Consider the following 26281-nt stretch of genomic DNA (forward strand, 5'->3'; position numbering starts at 1 on the left):
ATATGGCAGAATACTGCAAGATCGTTAATATATCTTCTCGTTAACCTATGAATTTTGCACAATCGTTAAATTTGCAACTCGTTATAATAACATGTCTTACAGTATAAGATACTCCATGCCAGAACATCATTGGGTGAATTTTAAAAGGGAAATAGTTATAGGCTACTCCGTGCAAGACCGTTATTAGGTATATCGAAGGAAGTAATACAATGGGGGGGGGGGGGGGGCACACATGCCTTAGGGAAAGGATTTTTGTGAAGAACTAAAGTTACGCAAGAAGACCTTAACCTGTGGAGACTATCATCATTCTACACTAGTACTGAATAGTAAGTGGGAAGGGAGTCGGCTGAGCATGGAGACACAGGGCAGTCGACATCACAGCAGCACTGCCTCGTTGCTTGCTTGAACGACGAATACCTTTTAGCTCTGGTCAGCGTTGGCAGTTACTGAGCAGAGGCCCGGGTCCGCAGAGAGTGGGTTTTCTTGCCTTCTTTTTTTGCAATTCCAGGACCAGTAGGGCCAGCAGCATCTCTGCTAAGAACTGCATGTAAGTCTTCAGTCTGTTGTGGCCAGGGAGCAGTTTCCAAGCTATCATACATCTCTCCCGGGCCGTCTGATGGCTGGAGATCCTTTGCACTGGCGTCCCGATTTAGCAAGTCATACGTGTCCCCACCAGGTGCAGTGGATGCTACTGATTCTCTTTGATCCTTGAGGGGGGCTAAGTCGTATCTGTTTTCATACTCTCCACCAATGTAGCCCCTACTGGCACCGGACGAATTATCGTACGTGATTTCATAAGCATCACCAGTACTGGGCAACTGCGTTACCATAGACTTGTTATCGTAGAAGCGAGCATCATGCACACTCCTGCCGAAAGGGTCTTCCTCTCTGCTATCCCGAGATGATGTTTCACTCCCCATTGCATGGCTTTTCAAGCTCATTCGTGATTTCCCGTCTGAACTATAGGTGCATGAAGGTGTCAATTTGACTCCACCAAGTCTTCCAGCTTCAGCTTTCCCGCTGGGCTCTGGACACAAACACAAAGAATTGCATGTTCAACAAGGAGACGGAAGGCAAATCTGCATAAAAAAATTTCACAGGGGATGGCCACCGCCATGTTCTTATTATATCCACTGAAAAGAAACATGTTGTCCTTTCTTTTTATCCATGATAAGTTTGGCTCAACATCCGAGTTGAAAAGAAATTTTTATTTCTTAAAAAAATAAAGTAGGGTAAGACGAACTTTTCTTATTTTGTCCAGAAACTCCAACACAGCCACTTACTTACACATATATATTTCGGGCATGGGCGCTAAAACGGACTTGAATTGTACACCGCCTAAAACTGGGCTTATTATCGGACATGGGCGTTATTTAGGGTGGGCTTATTTACGGAATTTTACGGTATATAACTTCACTCCTCAACTCCAATAAAGGTAATATGAATTGGTTTGAATCACAGTAAAGAGACCTTCATTGGAAAATTTGATGAAATTTTCAAACTTTCAGGCCAGGTCCCAGCCAACCAATACTGGCAATAGTATAATGTAGCTTGTGAAAGGCACAGTACTGTCGGGCGCCAAAGAACAGACTGCCGAAGAACAGACTGCCGAAGAACGGCCAGGCTAGAATTTCACCCATTTTTAAGAACGGGGTAGGCTGGATTTTTTGCAGATAAGAACGGAAACCGCAATATACACTATAATCATAACGTACACTCTGACGTATAACTCTGCATAAAATGTACATGTAAGACTGTACCATCGAATAAGAACGAAACTGCTGTGTTCGCTGAAAATAAGAACGGGCTAGGCTAGAACCCTGACCCCCAGTTCTTCGGTGCCCGACATGACAGTACACTGTAGTGATGGATGGATATGTAGGTGTAGGAAATGTGTGCATGTGTGACTTGTGCTGCTTTTTTACCAAACAAATTTTGCTATAATTGTGTCACTCTAAGTGTAAAAACTCCCTAAACATTTTGGCTATATTATTAGGCTCCGTCGGATTATGCCGGCATAATTATTGGCATAATTTGGTGGTTGAAAATTTAGAGCATAATTTGGCATCCTTTCGGAGGTAGGAGCATGCAATGTAGCTGCATGATTGTACTGCAGTTCTAATATGCAGGCTACACAATTGTGCACAATGCACTTGATCAGTGCTGGTGGTCTGCATGGCAAAGGGTTCGGAGGTCATACAGACAGTGTTCAGTGAAAAGCAGAGTACTCGGGAATCATGGCAGTACATTGTTGTACGCTCGAACTCGTCTTCTTCCAAGTTCTTTCTCACGCTGATACAGTACATGTAGCAGAAGACGCGAGTGAATCAGCCTTTTTTAGGTGTCTCGGGCGCGGGGCGGACGAGATATCAACAGGTACTAGTGGTCCGCAAAACTCTGCGTACACGTGCATTATGTATGATTTGAAGTCATGACCTTTGGATTTTAGCAGCCGTGGCTGTGCAGGTTATAATCGTATTGACAACTCCCATTGCAAATATCGATACCGGTGTATGAACTTGATATAGTGGATAATACTCTAGTATTTAAATAACCGACGAGGAGACAACAGTCGTAAAATAGCAATGAAAAATATCAATTGTGCACTCATAACCATGTATAAACAGTTAAAATGAAACAATTCCAGAACGTTTTCGTGTGACCCTCTCACAGCTGCCACATTCATCTACTGCTACCATTCTCAGATACACTGCAAAGGTTCACACTACACGCGTTATGCATAACCGCTAGCTGTGCTGCATTCTCACGCTTCTTTTCATATTACTCTAGCTATATAACTGGTTGTTTTAGTGATTCTTACTATGTGACGATGTTCCACTGATGATGGTCACACGAAAACGTTCTGGAATTGTTTCATTTTAATTGTTTATACATGGTTATGAGTGCACAATTGATATTTTTCAATACTCTAGTAATTAATAATTTAGGAGGCATAGTTGATGTTCGGGCATGATGGAAGGAGAGGTGCATAGTCGGTTGCATCCTGTGTACATGTACTCCTACTTTGAGACATGCAGCATTATCATGCCTATGCAGCCAAGGCTCCTGGCACACAACGTCAGCATATACTCACGATGGCGGCATTTTGCACAACTAACCCCCCAATACTACAAATAGAAGTCACGAAACAATTTTTCACAAAGCAGTAACTTCCTGTTCGCCTCTGACACAATTCGATTTCACATCAATTACTTAAGCCGATGCAAAAATTAATAGTGTAATAGAGGTCTTTTGAATTGTTTGCAGGCAACCTGCCTACACTCAAGAGAGCACTGCATTTCACACAAATCCATTGGTATCGTTACAACGTTTCGGTCTTTATGACCATCATCAGGAATGAAGTGGACATGGAAAGAACAGCAGTATAAAAGAAGGAGGCAAGCAAGCAAAGCGCGGTACATAGTGACAGCGCGCGTAGAGAAGTGCAAAGCACGTCATGGCGGGTGTGCATTACTACATATACATGACAACACAAGCACAAACGGCGAGGAAAGTAGATACTGCGCTACAGCAGTGATAACAGCCCAGTTACAGTCTCACACCACCAGTGAGGTGTCTAGAGCCCCGCGCCACTCGCAGTAAGGTGGTGTTATAGCAGATCCCAGCCACTGTTGTTATTAATTTCCGGGGATCGCTCCCTGATATTGATGGCCTCCCGGATCCTCCTCCTGGGGCGGTCACGCTCAGAACCGAGAACCCGGATACCTGAGAAAGCCGTTGCTCCCAATGGCAATGGGTCAGATGCATGCTTGGCCGCGAAATGCTCACCCAGCGCGGTGCCGCTCACTGTGTTGCGTGCGTCGTCGTTGTGTTCTTTTGTCCTGGTAGCGAGGCTGCGGTACGTCTCTCCGACATATTTATCACCACATTTGCACTCGAGGTGGTATACCACGTTTCGCTCTGTGCATGCTTCTGAACCGGACATGCAGGCGACACAAGCAGCCTTGGGCCGCCCCCGTTTACGGGGCTTGGACGGGTCTACATACCTGCGGCATGGTGGTTTGCGGAGGGCAGACGTGCAAATCATAGAACTTAGACGGCGGTTCCTGTAAATCAGCTGGGCATTTATCTTGTACTTCCGGAGTAATTTATGAATTTTGTTGTGGATATACTCGGTGTGAAACGGTAGGTTGAGGGTGACACGGTATTCATTCTGCACTCTGACACGTCGGGGGCGCATAGCTCGTTCACGTGCCGAAACTATAACTGACTCTGGGAAGTTGTTGAATTTTAGGATGTTGGTTACTTTTTCTTCACTTCTTTTTAGGGTGTCGGCATCGGAGGATAGGCGGACGGCACGCAGGAACTCAGAGGAAGCAATTGCTTTCTTTTGCTGGTTGGGAACTGACGAGTTGTAGTCTGATACCAGTCCGCTGTGACATGGCTTGCGGTATAGTTCATAGGATATAGATCCATCTGGCGAGACATGGACGGTCGTGTCCATGAAATTGATTGAGCCAGTCAACTCCGTGGATTGGTGAGTGAATTTAATATTAGGATCGGCATTATTGAAGTGATCTAGGAAACTCTGCAGAAGTTCCGGACCGAGGTTCCACACAATGAAAACATCATCGAAGTAGCGCTTGTACAGAACTGGGCTGGCAGGTGCACTACGCAAGAGCGAACTCTCTAGGTCATGCATGTACAGGATGGCAAAGGGGGGCGCTAGGTTATTGCCCATAGCCACACCATCCTTCTGGTGGTACACCTGCGCTCCAAACCGGAAGTAGTTGGAGCTCAGCACATGTGCGAGGAGCTCCTTGACCTGCCCAATTCGGAAACCGAACAGATCGATGCTGCCCTCGTGTTGTCGGAGGACTCTCATGACTGCTGCAATGCCATCGTTAATCGGGATGCTAGGGTAAAGGGCCACCACATCCATAGTCACAATGATGGTGCCGGGCGGGGCCTTGAGGTTGGGAAACGCGCTCCTCATACACTGGAGTGCTTCAACAGTGTTCTCCAGGTGTGCTGGCACGAACTGGAGACATTGATTGAGGATGCGTTCGAGGACTATGGAGATGTTTGTAACTGGGCTGCCGCAGGCCGCAACGACTGGTCTGAGAGGAATATTGGACTTGTGGTCTTTTGGAAGACCGTACATTTCAGGGAAGCTGTTGTCACCCGGCATCACGGCTGTGTATAAATCCTTTTCCAAGGATCCCTCGCAAACTCGGCGGAGTATGTTTCGGGTCTCCTCCTCCCACTGGTCGATAGTAAGCTCAACCTTCTCAAACCGGGACTCGTCCGACAACAGGGATTCTGCCTTCTCCAGGTAAGTGGTCATTTTCATTGCTACAAATTTGTTGCTTTTATCAGATTTTTTTATGATGACCGACTCGTCCTTGCCGACCTTCATGAGCTGCTCACGATCAGAGTGAGACAGGTTCGGCTGCGGCACTCGCGAGTTTTTGTACAGGGCCATTGCTTCGCGCTTGAAGCTCGCCAGGCTGTACTCTTCGTCCTTGGACAGTTTAGGGCCCTGCTGGAAACCATGTGCCTTCAGGTGCCAGATCTTGGGTTCAAATTTGGCGGGACCTCCGTCAGCCATAGATGGCTGCTGTTTCGAGGACTGCCTCCACCAGCGAAGAGAGTACGCCATTCTTTCGACGCCCACCTCGACGTCTTGCATAACTCTCTGGTTGGCTTTGCAAGCCGACGGAACAAAGCCCGGCCCGAGTCTAAGGAGGTCCAGCGCCTCACTCGACACACAGTTGTCTAAGTCAAGAGCACATCCAGAGCGGTCTTGCGTCGTGACATTGTTGCGGTGACCACCTGCAGGCAGCTGGCAATGGGGGAAGCCCACGAACGACTGCTGCTGGCATAGACGCTCTAGCTTAAGGGTGAGCCGTCGTCGGGAGGCAAGTCGTTCAGCATGACACACAGCATTGCACAAGGCACGTAGCCAAATATAGTCTTGCTTGGAGTACGAGCACAGGTCGGCCCTCCGCGCTGTGAATAGTCCATAGCAGTGGGACTTCCACCGAAATTTGTCCTCGATGGCATCCCTCAGAAGGTTGCGAACATAGGCATCGCGACGGGTAGCTCTGGAAGGACGGGAACCTATCGGCTGGGGCACGCTGCGCTGAATAAAATATGGGACTAAATGTTTCCGCCGACATTGAAGCAGAAAATGCACCTGACAAAGACTCCGCTCTAGTTTCCATGCCCACTTCACGAACAACCAGGGCGTCTGAGTCCTTGAGGGGGAGAACCGTTTCAAAATTTTGAAGGACGCTTCACGCAGCTTCATTATACTTGAATTGTTTGCAGGCAACCTGCCTACACTCAAGAGAGCACTGCATTTCACACAAATCCATTGGTATCGTTACAACGTTTCGGTCTTTATGACCATCATCAGGAATGAAGTGGACATGGAAAGAACAGCAGTATAAAAGAAGGAGGCAAGCAAGCAAAGCGCGGTACATAGTGACAGCGCGCAAGCAATTGCTTCCTCTGAGTTCCTGCGTGCTGTCCGCCTATCCTCCGATGCCGACACCCTAAAAAGAAGTGAAGAAAAAGTAACCAACATCCTAAAATTCAACAACTTCCCAGAGTCAGTTATAGTTTCGGCACGTGAACGAGCTATGCGCCCCCGACGTGTCAGAGTGCAGAATGAATACCGTGTCACCCTCAACCTACCGTTTCACACCGAGTATATCCACAACAAAATTCATAAATTACTCCGGAAGTACAAGATAAATGCCCAGCTGATTTACAGGAACCGCCATCTAAGTTCTATGATTTGCACGTCTGCCCTCCGCAAACCACCATGCCGCAGGTATGTAGACCCGTCCAAGCCCCGTAAACGGGGCGGCCCAAGGCTGCTTGTGTCGCCTGCATGTCCGGTTCAGAAGCATGCACAGAGCGAAACGTGGTATACCACCTCGAGTGCAAATGTGGTGATAAATATGTCGGAGAGACGTACCGCAGCCTCGCTACCAGGACAAAAGAACACAACGACGACGCACGCAACACAGTGAGCGGCACCGCGCTGGGTGAGCATTTCGCGGCCAAGCATGCATCTGACCCATTGCCATTGGGAGCAACGGCTTTCTCAGGTATCCGGGTTCTCGGTTCTGAGCGTGACCGCCCCAGGAGGAGGATCCGGGAGGCCATCAATATCAGGGAGCGATCCCCGGAAATTAATAACAACAGTGGCTGGGATCTGCTATAACACCACCTTACTGCGAGTGGCGCGGGGCTCTAGACACCTCACTGGTGGTGTGAGACTGTAACTGGGCTGTTATCACTGCTGTAGCGCAGTATCTACTTTCCTCGCCGTTTGTGCTTGTGTTGTCATGTATATGTAGTAATGCACACCCGCCATGACGTGCTTTGCACTTCTCTACGCGCGCTGTCACTATGTACCGCGCTTTGCTTGCTTGCCTCCTTCTTTTATACTGCTGTTCTTTCCATGTCCACTTCATTCCTGATGATGGTCATAAAGACCGAAACGTTGTAACGATACCAATGGATTTGTGTGAAATGCAGTGCTCTCTTGAGTGTAGGCAGGTTGCCTGCAAACAATTCAAGTATAATGAAGCTGCGTGAAGCGTCCTTCAAAATTTTGAAGAGGTCTTTTGATACTTGAATTTAATCACTATAGGCGATATATTACTATAGACGATTATTACTATACGCGGTAACTGTGTATACTTAGTGATGGCGAGTGAAAATGAATTTGAGAAGTTGATCACTATAGCCGCCAACCTTAGAGGCAATTATTATTATTATTCACACATATCTGCCGGATGAGTATGCGTGGCCCATGCACCATGGGGACCCACGAATACAAACCAGCATATGTTCCCTCAGCAATACAAGCAAGCAAGCAAGCAAAGATAAATGAGAGCCCAGGCAGCGAAAACACAACGAAGAGAGATGAGGACATAGGCAACGAAAACAGTTCCAAAGTGTAGCCAGGGATTGAATGTGTGCATATGGGTACGACAGTTGATACGGCTAGTGCAGCCGTACAGAGCGCAGCAGTACGAAAATACAAAAATGCCACAGCAGCAGCCAAGAGTGTGCAAACACTAAAAAAGAAGATCAGTCCATGAAAAAAATTATTGTCGCCACAGGTAGACATTTCCGGCAAGAATGCATGCGTGCACACGAGTAGGCGGGCAAGCATGTCAGGGGTAGGCTTATCATTATGGCCAGGCTAATTAACAGTGCTGTTGCAATACATACTGTATAACGAAGTGAATAAGTATCACCGCATGCCAACGCATAATATGAGGATTTTGCGAGCATAATGCAGGCATAATTCCATGGTTTTGCGAGCATAATCGATATTCGGATAAGACGAACCTCGGCGCATACATGATGAACTCTTTCTCCGTTACTGAGGGGTTCGCCTCTTATCCAACTTTTAGTAGGAAATACATTCAGAAGTAAAAATGACCCTGCATTGCAACTGCCCTTTACAATTGAATATACCCCCCCCCCCCCCCCCACACACACACGCACAAGCAGCGGCTAGCTGTTACCTGTGACTTCAGAATAACTCTCTTGGGTGGATGGTCCCTCTCCCGACACCAGTTTGATTCGACTTTGGTATTTAGTTGTCACACGGTCCCTGCGCACATCATGGTGGTACAGGAGAACATCTTGGTCAGGATGTTACTCACATTCACATGTACACTCACTCATGCTTGCCGATGTGTTTGGATGGGGATTCACACCGAATGGATCGATCAAAATAATATTTTCACAATGCAGGAACTTTAATTGCTCCAATCGACCAAGAGCTGATGGAGCCGGAACAATTTGAAAATGCACGGGCAGAACTCACTTACCGCTTTCCGTGATTTGCTCTCACCACCATGAGAATGACTAACAAGATGACAATGAAGCCTCCAGCACCGATTCCCGCATATACTGATCAGCGAAGAAAAGAGAAATGAAAGTGGGCACACAATAAATGGTCTGATCCAAAGACCTGTGGTAGCTTCAATCAAGAGTATGATCAGTATAAGCTCCCAAGAGTGTGCAAGTCTGGATACCCTTTCTATGGGGTCTGCCGACGGCAAAACTCACATCACATGGTATAGTGTTCCCGATGTACATTCCCAGCCTGTTTTAGTGACCAGTGCAGAAGTAAAAATAGCACTCCTTGACAGAAAGCCCACTCAGCTTATGCGATTCATCAGCACGATCATGGCAGATATTCAAACTGCGTGCTTGCTGGCCTCCATGGTACATGTACGTAGTACAAATCATACTTGGAACACGCGATGCCAGTGAGTTCCCACAGTCGGAGATCCCGTACGCAGAATTGCACACTATTGGGAGCTTCTCTACTCTTGCTTCAATGTATAGAAGGTGATGAGAAGGTCAGGGCATCGAGATAAACTGTGTACAAAGAGCAGCTGCAGCCAGTCAGCACAGCACATACACACCAGATGGAAGTGTCCTATACCTAGTATTTGAAGATCAGCCGGCGAGCCTGGTTGGTTTTCCTTGCTTGCGCCTGCGTGACACAACCGGCAGAGCACAGGAAGGAACAGTGAAGCGCACACAAATGATGCTTGGTGCTATGATCCTAACTAATGATGGCTTACAGAGGCCGCAGCCCTACGGGCAAGACCATCAAACACAGGCATGCTGCACGGCCTGACAATTGGCAAAGGACTGACGACACACTTCCCAAATTAAAAAAACCCATGATCCTGCTGTTGCGAAAGAAGGATCCATGGGGGGTGGGGGGATTCGAACCCACCAACTCTGCCTTACCGGTACAGCGCCCTACCAATTAGGCTAACACACACACACACGTACACACACACACACGTACACACACACACACACATACATATTACATACATACACACACACACACACACACACACACACTCACATACACACATACACACACATACATATTACATACACACACACGCACACACACACACACACACACACACACACACACACACACACACACACACACACACACACACACACACACACCGGTGACCATTTCTTGCTACACTACAAGGCGTATTACGAGACTCCATGGCAGCATTCCCTGGCAGCAGTCCACGGCAACGTCGGAATCCAAGTGTGGAATTTTGCACCCTACTGTCATGACAAGTTCAGAAAGACCATAAGTCATGGCCTTCTCATTAAGTAATTATATATTAGTTCATGCATTTTTTTTACTAGAGCCACGTAAACCCGTCATGTGTGAGCCATGAATAAGGGGAGTGGTGGCGTGGTCTGGGATGTCAGTACATGTGTGTACGTGTAAGTGCAATGTATGCATGTGACCAAGAGAACATAACCCCCACAAGTATGCAACTCCACGATGGGTGTTGTCCCGGCAGAACTTTAAGTCGACGTCATTTTTATGATGCAATGTGCGTGGTACACTTATATCGAGACATATCCTGGACCTGGGGCGGACAACTTGAATCCGGTTTGATTTTGTACACGGAAACACATGTGATGCGTTGACACCCCGTACAAACATCGTAAATCACCGGTGCGAGGACCATTGCATCATAAAAATGACGTGAACCTAAAATTCTGCCGGGACAGCCGGGCATGCGGGAGTTGCACACTCTAGGGGGTGTGTAGTCTTCATGTGACTGTACAATGTTATGTGTACACGCATGAGATCAGCTTTGCACTTTTGTAATTTAAAAGAGCCGGAGGGCTCTCATTTGTAATTGAAACAGATACGGATTTGGATTAGGATTTTTAAAGAAGAGCTACAGATACCAATCAACTCACTACTAGGCTACTGTCATTGTTGACCTGTTGTGATATTGTTGTCGAACTCCCTTATCAGGACATGAGTAGCTTCCGCTATGATACAGGTTTTTATTTAGAACTAACTCAGTGCTCTCACCTGTACAAGTTGCCTGAACACTGCCAGTCAAACCATTACGGCATTGACACAGTCCTGTTGTGCGGTTGCATTCTGTCATGTTGGAAAGCCGGCTGCACTCGCCAGCACACGCATCTCCAGCTGAAAAGAGAAGAACATGCACAGGAGAAGACCGGGAACGACCACTCTTCACCCTAACGGGCAATTCAGTTTGCAAAATGATGGGAAGTCAATAGCTAGTCTTATGGGGTGCAGGCAGTGGTTCAGAGGCATGCGCAAATCCGTGAGCTTCCAGGAGAGGCAATAGATGAGGGCAACTGAAGTTTGAATGCATTTGGATACCTCCCCCCCCCCCCCTCCCCCAAATATTGTTGCTCTTGTTACATGATTACTGACCTGTGACAACCAAAATCAGATCGGCTACACTTCGTCTGTTAGCAGGGATGGCAATTGTTGGCTTAGAGGCTACACAGCAATACACTCCTTGGTCGGACATCAGCAGCCTGGGAATCAGGAGAACTCCAGTCTTTATGCTGAAAGATGCTCGACTTGGAAGGCTGCTGACTATGCCAGTTGCAGGATTAATTTTTTTCCAAACAAAACTGACCCCAGCACTGTGACTCGCGGTGCATGTTGCATTGAATGATGTTCCTTCCACAGCCTCAGAGATAGGGCTTGAGATTGATAGGTCTATCGGCTCTGTGGAGGGAAAACACGGACATTTAGTTACAAATTTAGTTAAAGCTCGTAGCTGCACTGATGAGGCCTTTATGGCCAAAACAGCTAGCTGTCTACAGCATTGGGTATTACGCTCCTCGGTATTAGTCTTGTTGACGCAGCACTCTCGGTAGCCTGCTCTAGTGCTGCTGCATTGCGCATTGCCAGCTGTATTTCGTAGTTAGAGCACTCTGGCGCTGGAGCGACGAGCTATCTTTAAAAAAAAATGTCTGTGGCGCCTCCTTTGCACCACGGCTGGTAGCTCGGCTTGCTTAATTAAAAAGCGTGTAGCTGTACTGATGAGGCCTTTATGCCTGAAACAGCTTGCTGTCTACAGCATTGAACATTTAGTTACATAAAGTTGACGGCTACGAATAATGTGGACGCCATTGGTCTTTTCTATTTACGAAGCACATTCTCTTTCGATGCACATTACAGCTTTCCCAATTTCACAGAAGAAAGGTGCCACTTCTGAAGTTATCCGCAGGAGGAATGTGTTCAACATTGGATGCAGAAAATTGCTCAATTGGCTTCAGGCAATGGCTTCATTGTGTTTCAACCATATAGAGCTCAGCATGAAATCAACAACAGGAAACAGACCCTTCAGTACCCTGTATGACTCACCTTGCACTATGAGTTGAGTTCTGAAAGATGCGTTATGCGGCAGAGTGAAGTGTGGTGATTTGGCGACACGTGGATTATTGACTGTACACACATACTCACCACTATCGGAGCTGGTCACAATCCTGCTAAGCACACTACTGCTGCTGAGCAGCATATCAGAGCCGGTTTTGCGCCAGGTGTAGACGAGTGGAGTGGTGCCTGTTATCACAGTGCACTCCAGATTGATCGTAGTTCCCGCCAAAGTGTACAATGTACCATTGATGAGGATGGCTTTATCTGTACGAGATCCAATGTGTGCCTTGACTGGGGGTGCTTCATATAGATCAAGATACAGCACAAGAAGATAAAAAAGTCAGTACATTCATTACTGAGAAAGAATCCATGAAAGTATATGTACGTGCTAAGTCGTATGGCGTCGGAAGACTCTCTCCTTGTCCTAAATACATGATGAAATTCAAGCACCTCCACGTACATGGGAAGAATGTTACCTAGTAGATAGGGCGTTTCACAGAAGGTGTCGCTTGATGATGTATAATTATACATATAAAAAGTGTGAGTGGTACACAAAATCATTGCATGAATAGATAGTGACTTGGGCCATGTTCCACTGGGGGTAAGAGATTGATGAATGTACAAGACGTATTGAACCCTCCTACTAAAGGCCAACACCATTTTAAAACACATTTTGATTAAATTAAGCTTCCCCACCCCACCCCACCCCACCCCACCCCTCCTCCAACTGGTCTTTGCCTCTGAGTCCGGATAATGTTAATAACCACCTTGGAAATATCAGTCCATGGTGTGAAGTCGATTAGTGTGGATACTGCTTACCTTCCCTTAGAGCATAGAAACTAATCAAATTATTTCCACCACACTGGTATGAAGGTGCACCAGTACACTCATATGTGAGTCCAGCTGCTTTCGTCAGCTTAGAAACAGCAAAACTTGTGCAATAGCACTCGGTGCTGTTGGCCATTCCTCCAAAGAGGTAGCCATTTTGAACACATCCTACAGTGCATCGTCCTGGATGGTGATCAGAGTCTGCGGCAGAGAAGCTGGTCAATTTTTGCACGTAACTGGTTGAAAATGATGAAATGTTTGAGGTGGAAGCAGTGATAATGAAGTCCACTGCCGGCCATACTGCAGAGACAGCAAGAACACAGCACCAGCATTCCTGATCCAGCCTTTCCATACTATTATTGATTTAAGAGTAGTACAGTGGGGCAGCATGCATCGATACACATCCAAAAACAACCAACACTCTTGCACAACAGGCTTTGATGGTGTGTTCCGATATTCCAAATCGCTATAACAACGTTACGATCATCCAGACCACATAGTGATGGCCAAGTATTGTCTCTGTTTTCATGTTCCCTCTTCTTGCGAGTATAGCTAACATTAGACACTTCAGAAAAGGGCAATCAAAAATCTTCAAGACGCGATGTTGGCTAGAAAAAGGACTGCACCAACCAGGTGTACGTCTTACCCGGGTCGTACCGGAGAGCCGTGAAAATACCCTCCCTGCTACATACTAAATACCACTTTTTGCGACGCGATACGGGGACTTGTGACAGTTGCGACAAGAAAATGCCTGTAGCAAGCTGTCGCGTACAGTCGCAAGGCACCTGTCGCAGTAGTTGAAGAAGTTCAACTTTTGCAACATGCGACGCGCGGCGTACACAAATGAAGTACAGTTTCTACTCTGTGTGAATGTGCAGTCACGGCATGTGCATACGAATGCAGTACTGCTAGTGCATATCGATGTCGCAAACACCAAAGAGATTGGGAACCGTGTATTGTGGTCGCAGCGAGTCGAAGAGTTGCATGCCGCTTAGCAAAAAGTTGTATTGTAAATGGGCCGTCAGTGAGTTCCACTTTACTTGTATACTGGAGCTGAAAAAAGTGTGCTCAGTATTAGACTCGAGTATGCATGTACTCTCCCAGCAGGTTCTGTGGATGTTGCATAGCTGCGTGATTTCGCATGGCATGACATGCCGTTTTCGTCACATGGTGAGAGGAGCTTGCATCGCAGCCCACGGTCACAAAACGAAACGAGATCTATGTGGCACTTCAGCGTTCACCACCCTTTCGAAATGTCCTCTGTGACTCCATATCGAGGAAGGGATTCGTTTGTTGTAAGCCAGACATGGAAAGAGACGCCGTGTTTGCGAGTTGGACGTGTAGTGGATAGAGGGAGTTACAATGTCATTTTTTTCATTCTTTCGTTCAGAATACTTCTTCGATTTCACGGCACGTTTTCCCAGGCACCTCATATGGAAAGTGGCAAACTCGACGTGCGATCGCCAGGATTGCTTATTATTTGAAACGCACTGCAGTGGAACATCGGGTACAAATTGCGTTTCCTGAAAAAAATGTGGGTCCAGTGTTAGTTCTCTATACCAGGGTAAAAGAATGTGTTGATGCAACTAGGAAACAACCTACTGGAGGGTCTAGAATACAATCATTATAAATGCATTTTAAAAAAACTACATAAAATTGGTGTAAAGCATGCCTTCTCTTTCCCAATTACAAGTAGGCTGCAATCATCAAACTCCTTTTCTTAGTACAGTTATTAGTGCAGACACGAACGGAACCTTTTCACTCACAGATGCGTAGAGCTCAATTCTGAGTAATATGCGAGCTGTTCTTCTTCTTCTTACTATGTATGTATGTATGTATGTATGTATGTATGTATGTATGTATGTATGTATGTATGTATGTATGTATGTATGTATGTATGTATGTATGATGTATTATTATTATTATTATTATTCGTGACAGCGTTTCGGCAAAATTACCCTTATCATTTTTGAAGGATGATTGCAGTGTGATTGGAAAAGAGCAGGTCTGCTCTCCACCGCTTCTATTCGTACGACGCTGCAGCAATCGCTCACCACTTTCCAATAGTTTCTTTCTCTTGACTTACGTAGGCATGTCGGTGCGGTTCCAATCCATGTTCCATTGGGAGCACATTGCACTGTTGCATTGCTGACATTCCGTTCAGCATAACCAGCTACATAATAGCCCACATCACATTGGTATGTCACTATACCAGGGTACACCAGCTCTTGGCTCAATATGGAACTATTTGCCAGGGCAGGTGGTGGAGCTACACATGTTATACCTGAAGAAAAACAAGAAAGAGTGAGAGCAAAAAATGGAAGCCATGTATAGCTTGGAATGGTATGGATCGATCATTCGAATGATTTTAAATCTACGGTCCACAAAGGAACCCAGTCAAAACTGGTTCGATCTCGCCTGATTTCAATTCCAGTGGATGATAGATCTCACCTAATTCTACTTCCAGTCGATCATGGGGTCATCGGAGTGAACCATCGGAATGATCTAGACTGGCCGTAATTCCAGTACAATGCTGCAGAATATGAGACCGGGTATGTAGCATACAAACGCCTGTCCTTTTCGAAAGAAAAAGGAAAACTACTGCTTGCAAGTATGCAGTCAAATTTGATGGACTTTCTGTGAGCTAAGTCACCACATGGTTTTAAATCCGCTGCCAGGTAGTATGAAGTAATCCAGTGAAAGTGCATCTGTTATGGAGTACTCCTGTAGCTTACCTATACATGTTGGCTCTGGAGTAGACCAGTGTCCACTGATGAGACATAGTGATGTGTGACTGGTGATACTCTGATTGCTCTGTCCAGAGATGTAGTATCCCGGATTACATTGGTATGTGATATTGCCAGGGTAGAGTACACTGTAATGACTTGTGTATCCGTTGACTAGACTATTGTTGCTACGTGCCGCACATCTTCCTATGGCAGTATAATAATATCATAGAGAGACAAAGGACATCCAGTCAAGTTGTGACCGACCCATTCAGCAGCTGCAGCAGCAGAAGCAGCAGCAATACAGTCACTTTCGAGAGTAATTAACTTCGGATACTTATGACGACTTTCTGAGCAATGGCAATTCGCGAGTAACGACAAGATTTTTGTGCCCCGATGTCAAATTCAGTGCTTGAATAACGACTTTCTGTGCTCTTGACAGCTATTTAATGTAGCTGTCCTGCAAAAGCACCTGAATCCATGGTCATGGCCATGGTAGAGGTGCATATGTAGCACTGAGAACAGGGAGCGGGAAGGGGGGGGGGGGAGGGGGGGGGGGAGGGGGGGGGGAGGGGGGGGGGCTGCTTAGATCTATCATTAATCATTTCTTGCCAGAGTAATCTCTTATTACTTCAAATGGGTATGTCGCCAGGTGCTCCATGCATGCATGCGCTGGCAGCATGTCCCACACATGTACATGTACATGATGAACTTAGTTGCTAGTTGGAGTGACCAGCACGGCTAGATGTACAGTGAAACAGGAATCAGAATACGATCTGCAACAATCAGGACTGGATACGAGATGATCACACACCGAAGACTTTCTTGAACTAAACTTACACACAGCACCCTGACTCCCGCGACAACTCAGGCTCCTGCTCACTCTCCTCCCCCACTGTCCAACGACTCACCGCTCCCGTCACCAACTGCTCCATCTTTGTTGTTGTTGTTGTATACTTTATTTATAGTGGAAATTAAAACAGGCAAAATGCCTAATAACATTGGACCCACTGTGAATAAAATGTTAAGGGGTCGTCCGCAATTATCGAAAGTTTTTTCCAATCCGTAGTAGCTTCAAATTTTTCCTCACCCACCCACCCACCCCCCCAGTCCGTAATAAAATATTATCGATGGACACACAACCCAACACATATGGAACAAACTCAATCAGTGCTGGTCCATGAGTCATAGTGACATCATGTATTGTATTACAACTACCATATTGATGTTTAATTGGTGTTCACCGAAATGTTCAAGCAGCACTATCATAATACAGCTCGAGCTCGAGGACAACTGCCACAAGCAATTTATTGTTCTGTAATAATCAGAGTCACCAGCGGTTTTGAAAAAGGGCTGCTTCTTCACCGCCTTTCCAAACAACGTCGCCTGTCTGGACATAGTCAATAACAGTCGTCAGCGCCAGCGCTAGACGGAAGGACTTCAAAGGAGTGCATGGAAGACGGTACTCTGGACGAAGGAGACAGTGAAACTCAAAAATAGAAAGTGTCGACTCGCCGTCGAATGCGCCGAACTTTATGATCCCCGGCCCAGGAGCAGCCAAGGAAGCGCGCGCGGGGGCGCAGAAACTGCCAGAACTACAAAAATATTTGTAGTAGACAGTTCGCGCGCAGCCGCGCGTGGAAAACAGGGGCTACACGTAGACGTACACGTGGCACGTGCACGTGTCATTTCGGAAGTTTTTCAATCCGTAACTGGCCTTGACCCACCCACCCACTTTCGAAGCTACTACGGATTGGAAAAAACTTTCGATAATTGCGGACGACCCCTAAAGGATACTGTGGAAAAGATATAAGAGAAAAGAGAAAGGAAAGAAAACGGAAGGTTGGTTGCAATAAACAGATATCAATCCAGTGAGCATTGGAAAACCTATGTCGCTGATAATATACACTGCAAGGCTTGAGGTTTGAAATCCAAATACCTATTTGAACATTTTGCTGCTGGTGGCAATCTATTCCACATAATGGCTCCAGCGTGCGTTTGGCGCTTAGCAGAACGAGCAGTGCTAGCAGGTGGGACCACAAGCGAGTTGCTTTGGCCTCCTCGAGATCTGACTCGGCATTCACTGCTTCCATGACACTGCGGCACCATCCGGTTTCATGTGCGGCATTGCGACACCATCCACCTGTTTATACATCACACTGTTATTAAACGAAAACTCAACACCAGTTGTAACCAGCAACAGCAATCGTAAAACTCAACTCCAGTTGTAACCAGCAACAGCAATCGCCTGCACGCCATTTCAGACAATCACGGAGTGTCAACATCTCTTGTTACGGTACAAGACATCAATGTAGATATCGGTGGTTTCCCCGATCGGTACATTAGTAAATAGACAAGCGGCGTCAAATGAACGTGTGTGTGTGCGTTAGGTGGGACCGGCTTCTTGTGGAGCTTTTCAATAAAAATCGAAGCTATCCTTTACGATGCGTTTGCAATAGTAGTCTTGTACCGGCTGTAAGTAAGTACACAACCATGCACTTTGAAGTAGAATACTGTGGTGAAGCTGCCATGGGCACAGCGGGGCGAACGGGACAACTGGGCTTGTGGAGTTTTGGTAGACCATAAAGCTTAGGGCAAATAGAGCCTGTCGGTTTTTTATGACCAAATTCACAGCAGGAGATTTGCTTTTCTTCTTCCAGTTGACATTGTTTTATGTTACTTGTTCTCTTTTTCCACCTTTTCTGTTCCATCACAGTTCTCAGTTCTCGACTGGGCCAATCATCTTGAACTGCGGGTTGTCGTTCAAGATGTCCGACACAGTCTTACTAATGCAATCAGTTCTATTCATCAGAACCGTAGCCCGGCCTTTAATAGGACGTGTGATAATGATGTCCGTGTTTTTTTACGGAAATCCCGCAGGGCTGTCATGTGTCCATGGTTTTTTTAAATGAGAAAGATTTTAGTTGCACGTATATTTTTGGTGACTCTGGCATTGGCTTAAACGTTCTAGTTTTCGGTAAAAAGTTCGAACTCGGTCATGATAACTTCCCTTTTGTTAGATGATGGTGGAACGCCAAAATCAGCACCACGGCAAAGGAGTTATTTTCGCACGGTGGCAAAGTCAATTGAGGTCAAGTTTATTATTGTGGTGTCAGGATTGATGCTGGCTTGGCCATATCGGCTTCTTCTTAGCCAATGATATGTCTTGCCAAGTTTGGTGATTTAATAGTTTAATTTGCTGTTTCTGGTCATTCTCAGAAATGAGCCAGCACTAGTTTCTGCGTAATATACTGCTCTTATTATTACCTTAAAATCCGTTAATAAGCCCCGGGGCGTATACTTTGCAGAGCGTCAAAAACCGGGCGTATATTTGGGCATGGGCTTATTTTAGGGCATGGGCGTTATTTCGGACGCTATCTGCAGAAGATCAATCTATCAGCAACCCACTAGTTTCAGTGAACCACCATTCACACTGAGCGCGGTACAGGTACATCAAACCACAGCTGGAAATTTGGTCGTAACTACGAGCCACTACGTACAGGTAAGCGCGACATGTTTTGCTACATTTTTTGGCAGTTTGCTACATTCCAACGGAACATCGCTGTCCTCGCGCGCCGTGACAGTGTTGAGTTCTGCACTGTGCTGCGCGCAGTTGGGTGGCATGCACTCGATCTGCAACTGTTCTACAGTTTGTACGCGAACGCACGCTCGCGCGCTGGTCATTTTGAGTCCACTTTACGCCCTGGGCTAATTTCAGGCATGGGCATTAAAACGGACTTGGAGTGTAAACCGCCTAAAACTGGGCTTATTATCGGACATGGGCGGTATTTAGGGTGGGCTTATTTACGGACTTTTACGGTATTATTAGACTCGGGATGGAGAGCCAAGGATTTAAATTAATTTATAAGAAGAAAAGAGGACCAGAGAGTGGATAATATGGCATAACTTGTAGCTCTTTGGTCCTCTTTTCTTCTTCTTCTTATTTTTATTATTCAAGAATCCATACATCCTGTACACACACCTTGCACACACTCTCTCTAACGGTCTCTAGGCTACACTGCAATTGATATACATTAGATCAAATTTTCGGGCAATTTGATCTAATGTATATCAATTGCAGTGTAGCCTAGAGACCGTTAGAGAGAGTGTGTACAAGGTGTGTACAGGATGTATGGATTCAAGTATTGGCTACAGTGGAGTCTCCAAACCTTTATTATTCAAGGTACAGTATAAATAGTCAGGGGAAGTGAACTGCCAGAAAAGCGAGAAAAAAATGCCGACCCTACCAGGACTCGAACCCAGGACCTTGCTTGCCATGAGCAATGCTGTAACCATCTGAGCTATGGAACCAGGCCGAACATACCCTGTGTAGGAGGCGCTGACAAGCATTTTCAGCTTCACTCCAAGGCAAAGGCAGCTCACAACACGTGCCACACGTACCGATGGCACTTGGGTCTTTTTCCTCACCCCGGGGGACCAACCACGGTCAATTTCTGGAACGTACTAGCAGCGGTGAAAGAATGCGATTACTAGCAGAGGTGAAAGAATGCGATTACTAGCAGAGGTGAAAGAATGCGAGTGATTAATTGAAATGGGAATGGGATAAACTTCAAGTTCAAGTAGTGCTGAAACGATTACGCTTTTTCCTTAGTGGCTTAGCTGATACCATAACGATCGGCTTATCGGCTAAACGATTATTATTGTAACTACATCAGTACATGTCCCCCTTCCTACTTATTTCGTTCTCTCCAAACGACTGAGAATTGACCAAGTTACGATAGTTTGAAGTTATTTGAAAAGTGTAGAACTCATCGATCACCGGTACATGCCGTGAATTTCAAAATTTTACGAGTCCAACATAGCCAACGACGGAAAGCTGGCGCATAGATCCGATGATCCCGCAGCAAGTCCGTCAGCTGTTCGGACTGACCAGACGAATACAGAAAAGACAGAGGCGACGCACTGGTTGCAACCCAAGAGCTGATGGTGCCCTTCGCCTGTGACTTCGCTGACTCAGACGATGAAGTCAGAGAAGCCGGCCAGGGGTGCAGATCGTCGGATTTTGACGGATGAGCTGACTTGAGGCGCGCCAACAAGTAACTACGCTGTAGTTGCTTTTCCTGTCTATGCTCAAAATAGGCCCAGATGCCAGGCCTAATCGATATAATCGTTTCAGCACTAAATTTTCGGGGGGGGGGGGGGTAACCAGTCCGGGGACGTGAATATTATTATGATCATATTGCTTTTTGGCTTTGCACTCTAGCAGTTAGTACGCACACGTTGGCTGTTCTCACTCTCATTCTTACAAGTCACAGTTGTTTTCAGTGCTGTTATTATGTGTCACCTGTCTTACAAAAGTGTTGTTCCCCACAAGAGTTCCGTTGTGTTGTTTTGTCCATCAGCACAACGGAGACTTCTGGTGAGTGTTGTGCAAAAACTTGTTCGAATCCATTTATTGCACTGTTTGCTATTCGCTCTTACTTTCATCACTGCTATTGCATCTAGCTTTAACCGTTTGATACTGCATGAATAAAGTGTCCATGTCGATTCAGGTTGTCCTATTTATTGCGTTTGTAAATTTGTTTCTAATGTACGCGAACGATATCGGTGTGATTCCCAACACCTCGCTATATACGGATGACACCACTCTTCTGGCTAGTCACCGGTCGCTCCCCGTCGCGTACCAAGACCTGCAGGTAGGAATAGACTGTGTGGTCAAGTGGATGCGAAGGTGGAAACTCCGGTCGAACTCCGCCAAGACCGAGATCATGTGTGTCGTCCTCAACGCGTCACCAGATGTTGCACATCTTCAAACTTTTATTTTCCATTCCCCCGATGATCCTACCCAGATACCTATAACCTCTCGTCACAAGCACCTTGGCGTTACACTTGATAGCAAATTGGACTGGTCCCACCATTTCCAGAATCTGGAAAAGCGGGCAAGCTCAGTAGTCGGTATTCTTTATGGCCATCTCCCCCACGTTTTCACCGGAATTCCGCAAGACGTCAATCTTCATTTACTAATCGTTGATTTCGATTTTCGCTGTGTATTACCGTGTTTTACCGGTTGTAAGTCGACCCCGGTTAGAGGTCGACCACCGTATCCGGAGGTCTCAATTCTGGTTTTTAAAGTTTTCACCCAACGAAGCACTACTAACCACTCCCTGCTACTTACACATCAACAGATCATGTAAACATTTCTTATTGGAGGGTATAACGTCCCAATCCTTGAAAAAAGGCTAATAAACTGGTAAAAATGTGTACACATGGTGCACTCGTGCATGCAGTGCAGGTCATTTTTGTAAGATACTGATAGTTCCCGGTTATAAATCGAATCCCGGTTGTAAGTCGACCCCCACCCTTTCTCCTTCCATTTTTAGTCGTAAACTGTCGACTTACAACCGGAAAAATACGGTACTTCAAACTCCAACGTAAATCACATTTGCTAACTTTACAATTGATTTCGGTTTTGGTTTGATTTACTTTTATTATTTTTTGTCAAACTTGCCATATTTTGCGTGTGCATTTTGCCTTCTTGTTCCTTTTATCCCATGGCTGGTAGCCCTCATTCATTATATTGGTTGACACCATGTCATCCATGAATTGAGAATAATAATAATAATAAAATAGTTCGGATGGAGAGCCAAGGAAATATTTATAAAAAGGACCAAGGAACTACAAGTTACACTATAATGTCCACTAACACCACTTGTCGTTCCTTGGTCCTTTTTACTTTTTATAAATAAAATAGTTGTCTCCTCGCCGTCCGTTTAGATTAAAGTCAGGATAATAAGTAAGTTTAGATTACTATACTGTAGTAGCAAATATCACTGATCGGGAACTCAGATATGCAAGCAAGCATTACGCTGAGTACGCTACAGCTCGTCTAAACTTGACTAGACCTGTAAGTGCCAGCGGGTTCCACTGAACTGACCTTGTCTTTGACAGACAACACGTTTGGCATGATCACACTGTAGATTATCCCACTTGTCTCCATTTGCACTTTGTTTAGGGTAGTACCACAGTGTCACACACTCTTGAGGCTCAGTGCCCTCAGCTGCAGTGTTCATATTGGGCTGGCCGACTTCCCAGTTGGTGTAGTTAACTTCTACATTGGCTTTAATATCCGTCCATATGCCGTTCAGTTTTCTGATGCCAAGCCATCTGGTGCGGAGCGGGTGATGGTCGGATATGCACTTATCTTCCAGAGCATTGCGTGGGATGGCAAGGTACGCTCCGCCGAGCTTGGTCTTGCAGAACGCCACAGCCCTGTCGAATGTCATCAAAAAGTCATTGTACTGATACTCATATGCACTGTTCGCACAGTGTTCCCAAACTGCAATATAAGTGATCGCAAAAGTGCACACATGCACCCATGCACACACACACACACACACACACACACACACACACACACACACACACACACACACACACACACACACACACACACACACACACACCATGTACCATGTAGACGCCCGTCACAAGAGAAGCACGCAAATCTGCAAGTGCACTGGATGTGCACCCACAGATTTTCTCTTATAGCAACGATAGCGGACAAGATCTGAATGAGACATGTCAAGACAAGCGCCAGATAACTGTCTAATCCACACAACTGGCGAAGCCATGTGAATCGACCCCCCCAATGCACACCTGGTCTACACCACACGGAGTACATTGGAATAGGACGGCCAAGACAGTTACCTATGCACACCCTACACTTGCTGGGGTAACCAGTATAGACAACACGCTGCTTTGATAGAAGCACTAGACACTAGATGTACTGGTACCTTGAAGTGAAATTGGAGTTACTTTACCAACCAGCCTCGGCTACTGAGTACTGAGAACCCAGAGCCAACAGACATACCAACAACCTCAGCCATTAAAGCTATACTTATAGTATTCATCCGTTTCCACTTTTATTAATTTTGTTCAAGTAAATAGTTGACAGTTCGTATGTTTTTAGGACTGTCTTATTACATGTATATTCCTTTTGACTATTCTGCGGTTGCATGCGTGTGTTCACCTCATTGGCCTCGCTCGTTCCTCATTTCTTTTGTTCATTTGGCTTATGTGAAGACTAGCCAAGCTTGCTTGGTGATGTCAACGCGAACAAGCGTATAATAATAATAATTGTAACGACACACTGGATTGTGGAGCCGAAACTAGTCCAACTTCCAAATGCCTTGGCAAGAAAGCAGCCTTCCGACAGGTTGACACACGCACACGCGCACACACGCACACACACACACACACACACACACACACACACACACACATACACACACTTGTATCACTAACTGCCAAAACTGATCACATGGTTCGCTCCTGAAGAAGAGAGAAAGAGAGAGAGAGATTCAAAAGGAATCGTGGAAAGGTTACGCATTTCCATTTTTGACAAGAAAAATGCGAGCAGTACATGCATGGTGTGCGTAGGGCTCCCTGAACCAAGAGAATGCGACCACTACCCCTTTTTCAACTCTTGTTCTACTTCAGTACTTGTGTTATATGCACACGTAGCAGGTGTGTTACATGAAGCTCTTGTTTTTCTCTTGGTAGATATTAATTTTCATTCAAAATGCACGGAGTCAGTGAGAGCCAGTGCACAGCATCTGATTCTGTGCACTGGCTTGTGACATACTAGCCACACTGCATGATGACTCGCCAGGTACATTTCTCACAATGTGTCAGTCCGCTGAGCATATTGCACGGTCTAGGTTAGGTGAGCGGTGTGATTGTGTTGTAATGCATGAGCGGCTTATAGGGTACCCAAAACCCGACCCCAGAATGCCAGGGGCCGCACGATAGCTTCTAGTGTACCCGTTTGACCACTAATTAGTACCGTACTGGCAATATATGTTGCCGCAGTGAGGCCATGAAGCGTTACATTGGCACATGTTTGCCGCACGCAGGGCGTTACATGCAAAGTCGCACAGGAGCCGTTACACAGGTTTCTATATTGCCGCAGTCCTTTTTTTGCTATTGCCGCATCACTTTTTTGCTATTGCCGCATCATTTTTTTGCTTTTGCCGCATCATTTTTTCTTTTCATCCACATCGAAGGCACAGAAATTCAGTTGCTATCCAACTGTTACAAACCCGACTTCTGCATTGTCACAAGGAAACTGGTAAACACATCGCTCTTCTTCGCAAAACGACCTCGGGAAAGAAGAAACCATTGAGATCGCCAACCACTGAATGATGCTTGGGCGTGATTTTCTTCACGCCCGAAGGCGAATAGAGACTTCTGCATTGTGACAAGGAAACTGGTAAACACATCGCTCTTCTTCACAAAACGACCTCGGGAAAGAAGAAACCATTGAGATCGCCAACCACTGAATGATGCGCCTTCGAGTGTCAGTACTTCCTGCTGCGTCCAGTTTTGAACTTTTCACCACGCGGTACACGTGCTTTCACAGTTTTAAGCCTTTTTTTGCAGGGCAAACTGCAATGAAAAGATCACCGCACCCCACCGGACGCGCGTTACGAACTCAACGAAAATTTGTCGCACTAGCCTGGTCGCGCGTTACGCCGCACCCCCCTGCGTTACGCATTACGCGGCAACATATATTGCCAGTACGGTACATCTCTCCACTGCAGCATAATTTGCGTATATCTCACGAGCTATCCACTGCAAATACACAAATACATGACTTTTGTATTCATACACGGTAGTTTAACAAATTCTCAGTGTTCTTTCATTTTTCGGTGCTTTCGGTGCATCTCTTTCATACTTAGAATTCCATTTTCGATAGCCTCACAAACATTGATCCACATGCATGTAATCCAATAGGGAATTGCTTCTCTGTTCCTCAAATTATTTCTGTTCACCTGGCCTGGAATTTTGCCCTGATGCGTAACAGTTTTGAGCACCTAAAATTCCCGAAATACAAGTACTTACTGCTCGCCTGGGCTTCAGCACCTGGGGGGATACGCGACAGTAGATTGAGTGCCAGGATATACATTGCGACCAAGACAAGAGCCGCGGAGCTAGCGTGTCGCATTGCCATTTCTGTTGCCGTCAGCCACGTACAGCACTGCTTCCCTACACTAGGTATTTTAATTTTCCGAAACTGCCCCGCATCCAAATTGTGCGAACAGCCGTCAGCTCACCGGTGACCGTCGAGCAGTGCTAGAAGTAAGTAGTTGCGCGTTCTAGTAAACTTTGAACATTCGCCGTCTCCTCCGCTTCGTAGCTGTCATTCCAAATTCACACTTCTCCTGCCTATTCTCGAAGCCGTGCAGCATCGACTGTCACCGACTACCGCGAGGATAAAAGTAATGAGCAGCCCGATAAAGAGGAAAGGGGTTATCGACCAAGGGAGCTCATGATATTTTGTAAGATTCTGAACCACTTGGAAGTTGGAAGTGCAGTTGCGAACATTGAAATCTAGTGCAAAGATCGGAGAAGAGCCCCTACATAGCTACAAATGTGTAGATATGACTGAGAGTCCATACAAGAAACGCTTACAAGTAAACGCAACTGTAATGGCACACCAGACCAAACCACACTATAAAATGGCGAATGTGTACAATTATCTTACCCTGCA

General features: G+C 46.1%; 1 protein-coding gene across 2 annotated transcripts; it reads right to left on the bottom strand.

The window, feature by feature from the left end:
• Positions 1-26281, bottom strand: LOC135831040 (uncharacterized). Of its 2 annotated transcripts, none has more exons than XM_065343288.1 (12): positions 25633-26281; positions 22664-23065; positions 15778-15975; positions 15129-15326; positions 13034-13342; positions 12302-12514; positions 11258-11560; positions 10883-11002; positions 9449-9499; positions 8826-8907; positions 8517-8605; positions 1-1027 (listed from the first exon to the last, which is right to left on the bottom strand). In XM_065343288.1, the coding sequence occupies exons 1-12, from the start codon at positions 25739-25741 to the stop codon at positions 444-446; spliced, it is 2658 nt and encodes an 885-aa protein (XP_065199360.1). In that variant the 5' UTR covers positions 25742-26281; the 3' UTR covers positions 1-443. The 2 variants fall into 2 exon arrangements, with proteins under 2 accessions (XP_065199360.1, XP_065199359.1); XM_065343287.1 differs by having other exon boundaries at positions 2-1027; positions 12203-12514.

The sequence above is a fragment of the Sycon ciliatum genome, chromosome 1 (assembly GCF_964019385.1).
Source record: "Sycon ciliatum chromosome 1, ocSycCili1.1, whole genome shotgun sequence".
Lineage (NCBI taxonomy): Eukaryota > Metazoa > Porifera > Calcarea > Leucosolenida > Sycettidae > Sycon > Sycon ciliatum.

Coding starts and splice junctions, on each gene's coding strand:
- LOC135831040 (XM_065343287.1), bottom strand. CDS start 25,741: ATGGCAATGCGACACGCTAGCTCCGCGGCTCTTGTCTTGGTCGCAATG. Junction 8,606..8,825: donor AGAGCAAATCACGGAAAGCG/GTAAGTGAGTTC, acceptor TGATGTGCGCAG/GGACCGTGTGACAACTAAAT. Junction 1,028..8,516: donor GAGTTATTCTGAAGTCACAG/GTAACAGCTAGC, acceptor GTTTGTGTCCAG/AGCCCAGCGGGAAAGCTGAA.